Source organism: Drosophila busckii, chromosome X (assembly GCF_011750605.1).
Source record: "Drosophila busckii strain San Diego stock center, stock number 13000-0081.31 chromosome X, ASM1175060v1, whole genome shotgun sequence".
NCBI lineage: Eukaryota > Metazoa > Arthropoda > Insecta > Diptera > Drosophilidae > Drosophila > Drosophila busckii.
In genome coordinates, this window is record NC_046608.1 from 10,568,899 (window position 1) to 10,582,668 (window position 13,770).

At 46.6% G+C, this 13,770-nt stretch overlaps 4 protein-coding genes across 4 annotated transcripts; 2 read left to right on the top strand and 2 right to left on the bottom strand.

Annotated features, from left to right (window-relative positions):
• The first annotated feature begins 294 nt into the window (after positions 1-294).
• LOC108606984 (O-acyltransferase like protein) lies at positions 295-2,841 on the top strand. The gene is made up of 5 exons (XM_017997558.2): positions 295-640; positions 691-1,420; positions 1,482-1,847; positions 1,908-2,469; positions 2,526-2,841. The coding sequence occupies exons 1-5, from the start codon at positions 445-447 to the stop codon at positions 2,658-2,660; spliced, it is 1,989 nt and encodes a 662-aa protein (XP_017853047.1). The 5' UTR covers positions 295-444; the 3' UTR covers positions 2,661-2,841.
• Positions 2,842-4,183, top strand: LOC108606986 (syntaxin-16). The gene is made up of 3 exons (XM_017997559.2): positions 2,842-2,990; positions 3,056-3,189; positions 3,246-4,183. The coding sequence occupies exons 1-3, from the start codon at positions 2,910-2,912 to the stop codon at positions 4,084-4,086; spliced, it is 1,056 nt and encodes a 351-aa protein (XP_017853048.1). The 5' UTR covers positions 2,842-2,909; the 3' UTR covers positions 4,087-4,183.
• Positions 4,142-5,055, bottom strand: LOC108606987 (RNA-binding protein pno1). Its single transcript, XM_017997560.2, has one exon. The coding sequence runs from the start codon at positions 4,951-4,953 to the stop codon at positions 4,240-4,242; it is 714 nt and encodes a 237-aa protein (XP_017853049.1). The 5' UTR covers positions 4,954-5,055; the 3' UTR covers positions 4,142-4,239.
• A 6,720-nt stretch (positions 5,056-11,775) lies between these two features.
• On the bottom strand, positions 11,776-13,750 carry LOC108605843 (innexin inx6). The gene is made up of 2 exons (XM_017995651.1): positions 12,878-13,750; positions 11,776-12,820 (listed from the first exon to the last, which is right to left on the bottom strand). The coding sequence occupies exons 1-2, from the start codon at positions 13,565-13,567 to the stop codon at positions 12,086-12,088; spliced, it is 1,425 nt and encodes a 474-aa protein (XP_017851140.1). The 5' UTR covers positions 13,568-13,750; the 3' UTR covers positions 11,776-12,085.
• Between the last annotated feature and the right edge of the window lie 20 nt (positions 13,751-13,770).

Here is a 13,770-nt window from a genome sequence, read left to right on the forward strand (position 1 = left end):
AAATTAAAAACATTTTAAGTAACGATTTGACTCATTAGCTGCTAAATTACATGCAAATTGGTTACACAATATGACATTTGCTTTAAGTTTTTATGCCAGTTAAATACTTGTTTAGTTTAGGGTGTAAGTTGTTTAACTTTGAACTTGAGCTATTTACTTTATTTTAAGTGGCTGTTAATTTCCGGCGTTAACTTTATTTTGGCAACACGCAGCATACAGATTTAAATAAAAACGCGTGCCTAATTAAATGATTACAAAGATCAGAGTATATGCGTCAGTATATTTTGTTAAAAATGTGCTGTGAGCCATTACAAATTACAGGGTCGCGAGGAGGGTCGCGTTGTTTACGACAACGCTCGTTCAGCACACAGTCTACTCTAGCAAGCTGGTCAGGATGAAGCGGTAGTACATAGTTGATGCTTAAAGCGTACAGTTGTCACCACAATGAAGTTCCTGCTTGTGTTAACAATATTGCTAGGCATTGCCCATAGCAAGGCGAATGTATACAATACTCTGCTCCACAAGCTAACGCAGCAGGCTCACAATGCCAGCACCAGCGGCAGCTCCCTTTCCGTTTGCGAGCAGCAGTTGCTGGCGCTGGATGAGGCTTATCAGCAGCAACAGACTTGGGCACTCAAGGGTAAGTGGAACCAGAAGCTGGCAGCAGCTAGTGCAACATTTTACTTGCAGCTCTCGACGCCTCGGGTCAGCTCCATGAGAGCTTTATGCTGGGCGGCGGTTTCTCGCTGGGTCATCGTCCAACTTGTGAAGCGGTTAACAAGCACGTGCTGGTAGACTTTACACGTCGCCAGCCGGAATTGTTGCGTCAGCTGGCGCCCTTTGCTTTTGATTATCGCGTTGCCTATGTGCACGCCAATTCGCCTTGGCAGCTGTCGCTGACGCTCAAGGAGACGCCAATGCTGCACATAGGTCTCTGCGTGCCACACAGCTGTGAGCAGCCGCAGCTGGAGCGAATGCTGGAACAGGTGCTCGACATGGAGGCAGGCGCCAAGCCTTTTAACATACAGCCCCAGTTGGCGTACACTAAGCAACCAGAGCTGCGCCCGGACTTTGCCGAGTACAAGCCGCTGCGACTGCTGATTTGGTTGTTGGTGACTGTGGCCCTATTGACGCTGCTGGCAACAAGCTTTCCCGCGTTGAACAATCGCGTGGTGAGCTGCTTTAATTTGGCGCAGAATTGGCAGCGTTTGTGGAATCTGCCGGCAGCTGGGGATAGCCAGGATGTAAGCATCCTAAATGGACTGCGTGTGTGCAGCGCGTTCGCCTTGCTGGTTTTGCATGTTAGCTGGTTCAAGTTATTTTCCGTCGACAATGGCCTCAGTCTGGCGGAGCAGGTGGGCGCCATTTCCTTGCGCTACACCTTCATACCCGGCATGATCGAAGTCTTTTTTGTCATCAGGTGCGTGTGGACATTGCAGCTGCAACAAAAAGGTCAAGCCTAATTCTTTTCTATTTATCAGCGGCTTTCTTACCGTTTATAATTTTTTGCGCGACGAGAAACTGCAGCATAAAATTGCCACGGACACGTTCATAGGCAATATGCGTCGTTATAAACACCAAATGATGCATCGTTATTTTCGCTTGATGCCCCTGCAGATGATCGTGATACTGCTGGCGACCATTAGCTATGCCTATCAGGGCCAGGCTTCAATCTTTCACATTGTGGAGCCCCTGGACGAACTGTGCGAGGAGCACTGGATGCGCAACGTGCTCTTCATACAGAACTTCTATCCCATCAAGCAGATGTGCGGCAACTGGACTTGGTCAATGGCCTGCGACTTGCAGATGTATTTCGTTGCCACACTGCTGCTTTATATCTACACCAGGTTGGGGCTTAAGCTTCAAATGTGTGTGTTGCCCATTTTCATTATCTGAATATTTTGTAGACATCCCAAGTTTGTCCTGCGCATACCGAAACTGCTGCTATACCTTAACGTGATCTACACGGTGGTAATGATGACCTACATGGGAGTGACGCCCAAGTTTGATGTCATGTATGCAGCGGGTGACACGTTCTACGTAAGTCCACTAGTGCGCATGATCTCCTACATCATTGGCTGTATGTACGCCTTGGCGCATGTGCGTGGTGAGCGCACACCCTTTGAGGCTATGTTTCCCAATCGCTTGGCAAAGTTTGGGCTGGCGATCTTTATGCTTTGGTTGGCCCTGTACAATCAGCAGCAGGATCTGCATAGTGCGTTCTTTTTGAGTATCACCATGGTGGTGCTGCGTGGGCTAATAGCCACATTTACGGCACATCTTATTGTTAGCAGTTTAAAGCTGCAGGAGAGCGGTATGCTGACACGATGGATGGTGCGGCTGCTGCAATCCCGACCAATGCAGTTGTCCAATCGTGTTATCTTTGCGTTTTACTTGATGAATCCGGTGGTTATACTACACGCATATTATTCTCTTAGCAGCGTTGTGCCCTCCGACACAAGCATAATGGCAAGTTTCGCTCTGTTTATATAATTTCAGCCTAATTATCTTGTTTTTTTTTTCAGCTTTCTTTTCTGGTGTCCAATACTTTCCTTGTATTCGTTTTCTCAACTGTGTTGACGTTGCTCTTTGAGTTGCCCATCAGTAGACTGTCGAATTTGGTTAGGATCACGTATAATGCTAAATTTGCGAGCGATTAATCTTGAATAAATACCTAAAGCCTTAATATTAACAAATTGGAATTGAAAAGTTACAACCATTTGAAAAATGCGCTAAAAAATACCCAATTCAAATGTACTTAACACATTGTCATCCCGAGTCAGTGCTTAAATCATAATAAAGAGCTATGGTCACACTACATTAGCAAATAAATACAATGCACAGCTATATTTATTAGTTTAGTTTATTATTATAATAAATACACATATAAGGTCAACTGCAGCAGCAAAATGACTTCGCGCAACCTAACAGAGGTGTTTGTCATCATGCGCAATAATGCCAGCAAGAATCGTAGTCACTACGACGATCGGGTAAGTAGGCCTCGACTGAATTGTCCATATGGGGATTATTGACTTATTTTGGTGAATGTAAGCAGCGCGGCAGCGACTCCGAGCGTTTGCTGAGGCATTCAGTGCGTGAGGCTGAGGAAGGTCTAGAACTGCAGGATGACTATGCTACGCCTCCCATCTGGCTGGATAAATTTGAGGAGGCTCAGTATACCATGTCCAAGTGAGTCAACAAAACCTAACGATCGAAAACATTTAACACTGTCCACTGTTTTACAGAATCAAGCCAAAGCTGGATGAGTTGGGCTCACTACATGCACGCCATCTGTTGCGCCCCACCTTCGACGACCAAAGAGACGAAGAATGCGAAATCGAAGTTCTTAGCCAGATGGTGTCCAAGCTTATTGCCAGCACACATAGGCATATACAGTGCGTGCGCTCCAGCCTGGGCGTGGGCACCAAAATAGAGCAGCGTCTAACCGCCAATGCAGTACACTGTGCGCTGCTACAGCTACAGGATCTTACCTACAAGTTTCGCAGCAGCCAAAACGCCTATTTGGTGCAGCTAAACTCGCGCGAAGAACGTTCACAAAAATACTTTGACAACGATAGCTTCACCAACGTAGAGCTAGGCGACAGCAGCAGCGCTGAGCCAGCGAACTTTGTAGATACATTTGACAATTTTTTGCAGCCAATGGAGTCTGCTGTACGCGCCAAGACTCAGAATGCGTACCTATTCGGAGACGACGATCAGGATATCGATGACCACTTCAAGAAGCCTGTGGCCCAGCGTATGACGCAACAGCAGCTGCTACTCTTCGAAGAGGAAAACTCGCGTGTGGCGCAGCATCGCGAGGAGGAGGTGACCAAAATAGTTAAATCCATATACGACCTCAACGACATATTTAAGGATCTTGGACATATGGTGCAAGAGCAGGGCACAGTACTCGATCGCATTGATTACAATGTAGAGCAAACACAAACGCGCGTCTCCGAAGGATTGCGTCAACTCCAACGCGCCGAACTGTACCAGCGGAAGAATCGCAAGATGTGCATTATACTAGTTCTGGCAGCGGTGACCCTATTCATGCTCCTGCTGCTAATCGTTACCAAACTGTAGGCAGTCTTGTTAGTCACTCCATTCCGTTTTTCTGTGTAATTATTGTGTGTGAATAAATGTATGTTTTGATTATTTATTATTAAACAAAAAAAGATTATGTATGAAAACCTAGGCTTATAAATATGTATCCTCATCCTCATCAGTATCCGAAGATCACATGCGCTCCGAAATACGCGTGGCAACAGAACGCAGATTGCCATAGACCTTGCTGGGCGGTGAACCAAGAATCAGATTACATATGGCGCGGCGTGCCAGCTGAATATTTTGGTAGCTTCCCAGTATGTGTATCTTGCTGTCGGCGAGTACAATGCGCGTCTTGGTGACATTTTCTATGGTGAACTTTGTGCGACCGCCCTTGCCCGCCAGGCGACCAATTGCGCGCGATTGATGGTCACCACGCAGTGTTTTCACATCCTTGATTTCGAATGTCTCTATGAATAAATCCTCCAGACGCAACAACGCCAATGCGTCGTCCACCTCGAAGCCACAGAGAAAGGCCTTAACAAAGTCGGCGCCCTTCTGCAGATTGGATATATCTGGAGTTTCAGGTCCAATGCGCAGTTCAACCTGGCGTGCCTTCATGTTAAAACGTATCTGTAGCTTCATGTGCTCCACCACGGGTGTAAAGATCTTCATCCACTGCTCTTTGAGTGAGGAGTATCTGTGCGGCGGCACCGACACCTTGCGCAGCTCGCTGCGAATGCGCTTGGCTTTGGGTGCCTGTGAGTTGCTGGAACGTTGTCCACCTTCAATACCTGTGGCTGTATCCACTAGCATTTCGACGTCCTGTGTATCAACATTTGCGCTGCGTTTCTGCGCCTTCTTGCTGGGAAGAAAATCGTCCACGTTTATATTGTCCACCTGCATGGCCGTATGCTGTGTTTTTAATTACGTTGTTTTTAAAGTGTATTTTATTTTGACTTATATCTGCTCCACGTGCGGTGCTCTCGTAGCCGTGTTGCTTTTAGATACACATCGTAGATATCGGTAAGTTGGCAGCACTGACGAGTTTGACAGCAATCAGCTTTCTAACGCCAACGATTCATCACCGATAGCCGATTGTTATCGGTAAGTAATATTATTGGGCGCGTAACGGCTTGTTAATAAATTGCGCGCCAGCGGGACTTTAAATGTGTTTTCCATTGCAGGCAGTTGGGCAAAGTTTTATGTATTTTATGGTCTTGACAAGCAAATTGGCGTTTTGTTGATGCTATCGTGTTGCATATTGTGCACGTTGCAAAATGCAAATGATAATGATAATGTGCGCCTGTTGTTGCCCCAACTGAGCTGTACCTCCTCTTGTCATGCTTTGGCTGGCTGGCTGGCATGTAGGCCTTTGGCGCTGTTGCGCTTGTCTAATCCACAATGGCCGACATTTTAAATACAAATTGCAGCGCTGCTGTAGTCCAGGCTTGAAATAGCTGTGTATGAGTGTGTGTGTGTGTGTATATTAGTCTGAGCATAGTTTTAGTGCTATTGCCGGGTGGCTGGGAGCAGTCTTTTTACTCTATTGGCAACTGATTAGCATTTAAATTAAAATGTCGCAAAGTGGCCTTAACAAAATGTTGCTTGGCTATGTGCATGTGTTTACGTGTATGTGTCTGCCTGTGTGTGTGTGTGTTGGCTATTGCAGCTTATTGTCTCTAGTGTCACCTGTTTATGCTGCTGCCGCCGAGATTGGTTTCGCCTTTGTGCCGTGGCAGCATCAACAGCAGTGGCCATTAAAAAAGCAGTGCATGGAAGGTAATGGGATGCGCTTGCATTTGCTGTTGTTGGTGGTGTTGTTGTTGTTGCTGTTGCTGTTTCTGGAATTTCAAAGAGAGCGCTTGAAGCTGGCTTAATTATGAAAATTAATTGTGTTTAAATGAATAATGTTAATTGATTTTATATTTGTCTCTATCGCTCGCGCTGTCTTTGTTGTTGGCCTCTGTACTCTGATCTGGCTCGCTCCCAGCTCGCATCTTGCGTTAAAGTAATCAAGCCACATGCATTCCCGCACTTTGCGGGAATTTCACCAATTAATTAATCGATTTCATTGTTGTGACAGCTACAGCGCACAAAATCAAATACATTCTGCTGCTGCCGCGCTATTATTGCAATAGCGATAGTTAAGCCGCCAGTCACGTAATTCATTTGCATTGCGTATTGCGGCGCGTGGCCAACACAACAGGATGCTCAATGCAGCATGTGGCCCTCAGCGGGCCCACCCAAAAGCTCCTTCAGAGCTGCTCAATTTAGGATTATTCAAACAAGTTCATTCCCTTCGATCCCAGGCCAGCTTAAAGACTTAATACAATTCATAGGCTTGGCCGGGCATTTAACTCAGCAGGCAGCTCGAGCAACAATACTAATCTTTTACTACTACAACTTTATTATTTACTTTTGGCAGCAACTGCAATTTGCAATAAGCTTTTGTTTTGTTAACTTTTTGGATTTACATTATTAGCAACATATAAGCACAGAATGCTACATTTCAAGTATTTTTATAGAGCCACACCAATTGTGACAACATGCAGACTGTTTGAGCTTAACGCTTTTGCTTTTTGATTGATGTAGCAAGAGTTTCATTGCAGACAAACATACATACATATGTGTCATATGTATATGTATATGTATGCATATGTGTGTGTTTGTAAGTTAAGATTGGCTATTCAGCTGTGCCAACTGAATCCACAAATTGATGTGTGAAACTTGCAGCGAGAAGCAAACAAATTTTTTCGTTTTTTATATTCTTTTTATGCGACGCGACGGTCATTTTTCATGGTCAGTAATTGGGCAAGTCTCCATGCTATATACATACATATAAATGTGTAAGTGTGAGCGAGTGTGTGTGTGTGTGTATAGTGCCCTTGGGCTGGTGACAGAACGCGTGCTGTTGTTGCGTTTATTCTCTCGCCAATTCAAGCTTACAGCTCACACACACACACATACACTGGGGGCTCATGCATGCATATGTGCTATTTGTGTGGGCGTGGGCATGTGTCTGTGTGTGTGTGTCATCTATGCTCACGTATCAATAAGTGCTTGAGACGTGAACTGAATTTTTTTATCACCAGTTTGCTATAAGTATGCACAAAAGTGAATGTCCCTGCTCAGCCTCCAGCCCTCTAGTCTCGCTGCCAGTCGCAGCTGCACGCTACGCGCTTCTTTCTCATAGCCCGGCCAGTGCCGCTGGCCAGAACGTTGGCTTCGCCGCATGTCCTCTGAGTTGAGCTGGCCAAATTGCCTGTGAAATATATTTTCTAAATACACACACACACACGCTTGAATATATATGCGTGTTGGCAAACTTTTAAAGCGCGCTTGATAGTGGGCGTGGCGCCATAAGACGCCCACAATAGCCGGAAAAAAGAGACAATTGGGGGCAGCAGCAAAGCAGTCGAAATCAAATCAAATGAGGCAACTTACTGGCACACAAAAAGGCTTCCAAGACACACACACACACATACACACACTCTAAATAAGCAACTTTGGCCAATTTTGGGCTTAATCTCTACCACTCAGCGAACCCATTTCGTCGTAATCCTGTGCCGCACACTTGGCGGCGCGGCAAGCTGGGGCGGCTGATGCTGTTTGTAGTTGCGACTGGCAGAGCAAAGGGTTGAGGGGGGCTGTGGGGCTGAGAGTACGCATACAGCTTAATTGTCCGCCGTGTGGGGGATTAGCTTTGAAGTTCTGCTGCTGCTGCTGCTGCTGCCTGCACGGATGTTTACGAGCGCAATAACAGGACACTTAAGTGCGACTAAGTTCAAGTCGTTGAAGTGGATCAGGATGTGGGTAGAGAGCTGCCGACATTAGGTCAAAGTTGCGAGTTCAATGCCAATGGCTTTCCGGTTAATTTCTCTTGATGAGTTGCGCCCACCAAAGTCACACAGCAGTCAACAGCGCGGCTGTTGTGTTAATTACAACTGGGGCGACTGGCACAAAGCCGTGAATCCCAACCCGTAGCCGTACTCCAGCCAAACATATGCAAGTGATAAACTGAGCAGCACTGCAGAAAAAAGTAAAAGCAAATTAAGTATATTTAATACAAAATTGGTGCGTTAATATTTAAATTTAAAGTGCAGCGCATTGGCGTTGCCAGACTGCTGCAATGCGTAAGCTGCGCTTACAACAATTTAAAGTTGTACAACACTTTTAGTTTATTGCAGCTCTATGTACTTGGTACATTTTATTGTTTGTTTACATTTTATATAAATTAATTAAGTGCTTGTTTTTGTGCAGTGTATGCAGATACATATATGTATATATATGTATATGATGGTTGTTTGGTGAGTGCAGTGGCCGTCTGGCCAATTGATTTATAAATCAATAAAAAATATGTGCATAAATATTTGCCAAGACACAATATAAATAAATTACAATGCAGTGTGAGCAGTCGGCTGAAAAACCTTTATGCAAAATGCATTGCCAGCAGACATACGTTGATGGAGAGATGTAAATGAAGATGCAGCTCCTCGACACGAGACGGGACAACAGCCAGCCAGGCCAGCCAGTCAGCCAGCAATCCAGCCTGCCAGCCAAAAGCGGTCAGCTCAAGAGTAAGAGATAGAGACAGTGTAAGAGAGAGAGAGAGAGGGGGGCAGTGAGAGACAAAGAGTTTTGTAGAATAAAGTCGCTGGCAGCACACAACTGGCATAGATAAATATTTCTCTGCGTTTCTATCTCTCTGTGTGTGTGTGTGTGTGTGTGTGTGTGTGAAGATGCTCGCTGCGGCTGCTGGGGCTTATTAACTGTCGGTCAGTGTCTTCACACACACAGACACATGTGCATATGTAATATTCGTGTGTGTGTGTGTGTGTGTTGACGTTGACTGTTTGATTGCCTTACAAGTTAGTCGCTTCTAGGAATCCAACCTGCGTGCCTGCCTCAGTCATAGTTGGATAATTTGATGTACTCATACATATGTATATATGTGTGTATGTGTGTGTGTGTGTGTTTACGTATACGTAATTTAAATATGTGCGCAATTACGTAAAATGTTTGCTGCTCCTATGCGCATACAAACAAACATGCAACAACTATTAGATAGACAGACAGACAGACAGACAGACAGACACACAATGGTGGCAACTAATTTAAAATGCGTGCAATTAGCCCAAAGCCAATTATGAGCTGCGAAAAAGTTGAAAAGTGTTTTCTTCAAATTGCATATTGCACTACTGACTATCTATGCATTTATTTTCATTTCATTTCAATTGTGTTTTCAAAGCTGCAAGTTTTCTGTTGAATTTTCTTAACTTATTTGCTGCATTGTAGTGCTCTCTCTCTCTCACACATGTTTTGTTCTGCTTTAGCATAGCGAGTCAACTGAAATGTAATGCTGCCCACAAAAATGCTATGAAATCAATTTTGCATCAAAATTGTTCAATATGCATCAATGCTGGTTGGGTAATGACTACCACTGCACCCACACACACACACATGCATACATGTATTTATAAAGTATATATACATGATGTGTCCTGTTAGGCATCCTGGGCGGGCTTGAAGGGAACAGAAGCTGAATGGCTGGCTGGCCGATTGCACCGCACACGCAAAAACCCAAAAATGTAATTGAAAAATTATTTTGTTATACGTGTCCGGCTGACGTTGCAGACTCTCACCGCTGCTGCTGGTGATGGTGAGGGTGATGATGATGGGATGGTGTTGCTACCGATTGTGGCATTGGCAAGCAGCATGCAGTTTTGACCCACTGTTGGCAACGATAATTTCATGCTAGCAGTGGTTGGCCAAAATTTTAATTAATTTGCCGCATTCGGCAAACCTGGCCATGGGCTTGGCCGCTTCCACTTCAAATGTTGCCCCAAATGCGAGCACAAAAGATTTAATAAGTCCGCATCGGCTTCAGCTTAGCCCGCACTAGCTGGAAATTGTGAGCTCAGAGCTCAGCTCAGTCTCTAGGCGGCGCAACTGTACCTGATTAGCATATAAATTACATTCGTGTTGACCCAGGCGGCCAGCCCTATCCTCTCTCTATATATTTGCAACATGTTGTGTGTTGGCCTGTGTGTGTGTGTGTGTGTGTGTTTATATGCTTATTGATTTAGCATTAATTGTTTTTATTGTTAATAACGAAGTCAAGGAGTCAAAGGAGTCGCTCACGCCTCAGCGCTTGCCCAGCAGCAACTGCAAGGACTCGCCGCAGCTGCTCCAAGCCTTTGAGGCTACAGTTTTTGTAGCTCTCTGTGTGTCGACCCCGAACACGAAACTCAATTAACTTGTTAATTTATTTGTCATTTGCTTTGTTGTGCCGCCCCCGCACTCAGCTGAGGCTAAGGCGGAGGTGGAGGCGAAGGCTGAGGCCGAAGCTAGCGTGTAAATGTTTGTAAAAGTTTCAACTTTAAGCATTGCCCATATGCATGTTATGCCTGCTTGAAGTCAAAAGGCTTCGCAGCTCCTTTTTATTAGCCTGCGCTACTCGTTATATGCGCTACTCGCTCGTTTGCTGCGCTGCAAATCAAAGCAGACGAGCGAGTGAACCATTTTTTTGTGCTTAGCCTGTTCCAAAAGCTGCTGACAGTTTGAGTTGAGCTATGTTTGTCCGTCCGTTCGTCTGGCAGTTCATTTTACGGGGCTTGGGCGCGCAACTTTCGGAATTGCAGCAAAGTTTTCGCTTTGTATAATTAAAACTAAGCAGCGGCAGCGGCAGAAGCAGCGCTAAAAGCGTAAGATAAACCAAATTGTTTACATGTGTCTTTGTTACAGTTATCATTGGTGGTTAAGGCTACATAGTTAGGCTAACTGTAGCTCTTTCTCTCTCTCTTTCTGCACTGTTCATTCACTTCGCTCTCATCGCTGTTTGCAGTTGTGTTTGCCTATCTTTCAGTTTCGTCGCGTTTGTTTGCATCTCTTTATGCACACACATACACACACACATAGAAAGGCAGACATGTGTAGTGCAAGACGCTGCCACGCCCAGCAAGTTACATGAGCTAAGAGCGTGTAACGCCCACTTTTATTTAGCATTTAGTTGTTGCTGTTGTTGTTGTTTTCGCTGTGTGTTATTTTGTATTTTTTTCTTGTCGGTTTCCTGCAGTTTTTAATTAAAATTAACTTTGTTTATTTTGCGCTTTTACCCATTTGGCAGGCAACGCCTCCCACTGCCACGCCCTGACAGCCAGCTGCAACTATCTGTCTGTCCGTCTGTCTGTCTTTCACTCGCCTTAAAAGTGATGTTTACTTTACTCGCTGCTCTCTTTCGCATGGCTCTCGTTGTTTTTGTTGTTGTTGCTGCCGCTGCTTGTAATTGCCGCCATTTGCGTTGCTGTTGTCATTGCCGCTGCCGCTGCTGCTGCTGCTGCCAACGTTAACGCCGCCAGCTTGCTTAACGCGTTTGCATTGGCAATTCGCATAGTTGTTATTGTTAGTTTTACCTGTTGGCGGGCAACTCCCAACCACTGCCAGTTCATCCTCAACTTAAAATTTCAACTGTCAACGGCTGGCAACTGCCGGCGGCAGCAGGAACAGCAGCTGAGTATTGCAATCATCGTCGTCGTCATCAGCTTCATCGTCATAAAGTCGCACGCGCCTGCTCTCTCCCTTGCTCGCTCTCTTGCTGTTTAAATTTTGTAACTTTTGGCCAAGTTTTTAGCATGCCTGTCAGCTAAAATATGCAAAATATCAAGTATACGACTGCCAAATGCTCTGCACTCGACAATTAAGCGACTTCATACAAATCGAGTCCACACTAAAAGTTAAGCCATATTTACTACAGTTTCGAGTGTATTAATATTTTCGCACTTAAGTTAAGTGCAGTTGCTGCTGCTGCTGCTTCGTGAGCGACGCCCCCATGGGAGGCAACAACTAGTAAAACAAGAAGCAGCAGCAGCGCCTGGCAGTTGCCATTTTGATTAGCTCATTTTATTTGCATTTGGATGCATTTCGTGTTTGTCTTGCATGGCAAATAAACCAGAAATACTAAAACTATCGTTTAACAACATGCATAGAAGTATATGCGGGACTAGAAGTGGGCGTGGGCGTGGGCGTGGGGGTGGCACTAGACGTGGCTTTCGTTGTGGCGGTTGCTGTTGTAGCGAGTCAAAGGCAGGTTAACTGCTGGCGAAACAGTTGCCGTGGCAGTGGCAACTGCTACTGTCTTGGCTGACTTTGGCGCTGGATTAAGCGATGTGGCAGTGGCTGTGGTGTCGTCGCTGCTGGTGTCGTCATCGTCGTCGTCCTCATCCTCATCCTCATCCTGTGTCTGCTGAGCCTTGAGATTGCTGCGAGCCAGCGCATGGAACTCACAATGCTCCACATAGAGCTGCTCCAGCAGGTCGCGAAAGAGCGTGGGATTCACATTGATGCTGACGCTCATGAGCACAAACCAGTCGCCGTAGCCAGCGTTGGAGAGCACCTGCTGGACATGCGCCTTGGGCATGCCGCGCAGATGGGTGCGCAGCAGCTGGAGACGCAGCAGTGGGCAGCAGATGAGTATCAGGCGATAGAGCATGTTAATGGCCGCCAGCATGGCGATGAAGAGAAACCAAACGTAGAGCACGGCGAAGAGTTTCTCGTTGAGGATGTTCAGCGGCAGGACGCAGAGTATGTCGAGCACATTGGGCGTGCCCGTGGGTCCATAGATGAACATCTCGCACTTGGCCACCTTGGGGAAGACGCGCGAGGACATGAGATTCCACAGATTCCAGTCGTAGACGGGTATGGCGGCCAGCGCGTGAATATACTTGTGCCAGAAGCCGTTGAAGATGACGTCCATCAGCCAAAAGTTGAGCACCTGCAGCAGCGTAAATAAATGAAGAGCAATTTAGATTGGGAGCTGGGCGGAACTCACGCTGATGAGCAGATTGAGCAGCTCGCAGAAGGCGTACTTGATGGCATAGCAGCAGTGGATGGCGGTGAAGCGTGTGCGGAAGTACTTGGTGAGCATGCGCAGGCGCAGACGATAGGTCTTCTCCAGGATGAGCGCGTCGCCGACCTCGCAGCAGAGCTGCTCCATGCGCTGTCCCTCCCAGACCTTCCACAGATAGGAGGGAAAGTAGAAGAGCAGCGACTGGAAGAGCAGAATCATGAAGACCCACTGATAGTAGCGCAGATAGAGCCGCTTGGTGATGCCGCGCGTCTCGGGGCCGACGCCCTCGGCTATCGAAATGATGCGTGCGTATTGCTCGTTGTGGGCCAGCAGCTGGCGCAGCTGGGTGCGATTGTAGTTGGTGCCGCGCAGCAGCGAGTGATCGTCCCACATGCTGGCCATGCTGGAGAGCGTCTTGCCGCTGGCGCTGTCGTTCTCCGCGGGCAGAATGTAGGTGCCCATGGTCCAGCAATAGGACTGCGCATAGGCATTGTGCTTGCTGGCGCTCAAGCAGAGTATCGGCTCGCCGAAGTACTGCTTGGCCGAGAGCAGGAACGTGCAGGTGAGCAGTATGACAATGGTGCACTTGGAGTGGAGCGTGAAGATCGGATCATAGATGCGGACCGTCTTCAGGCGCAGATACTTGGACAGCGGCTTAACGGCGGCGTACATATTTCAATCTCAGACAGACACACCGGATTGTCAAATGTGTAAAAATTCGTATTTTTGGCTCGTGCGTCGGAAGAAAAGCAAAAGCGACTCGAAATGTTGACAGGCTACGGGGCGTATGCGTGCGAGCGAGACAGACTGAGCAACAGCTGCTGTGTGCGTGTGCGTGTGTCTGTGCCTGTGTGTCTGTGCGTCTGTCGTTGACA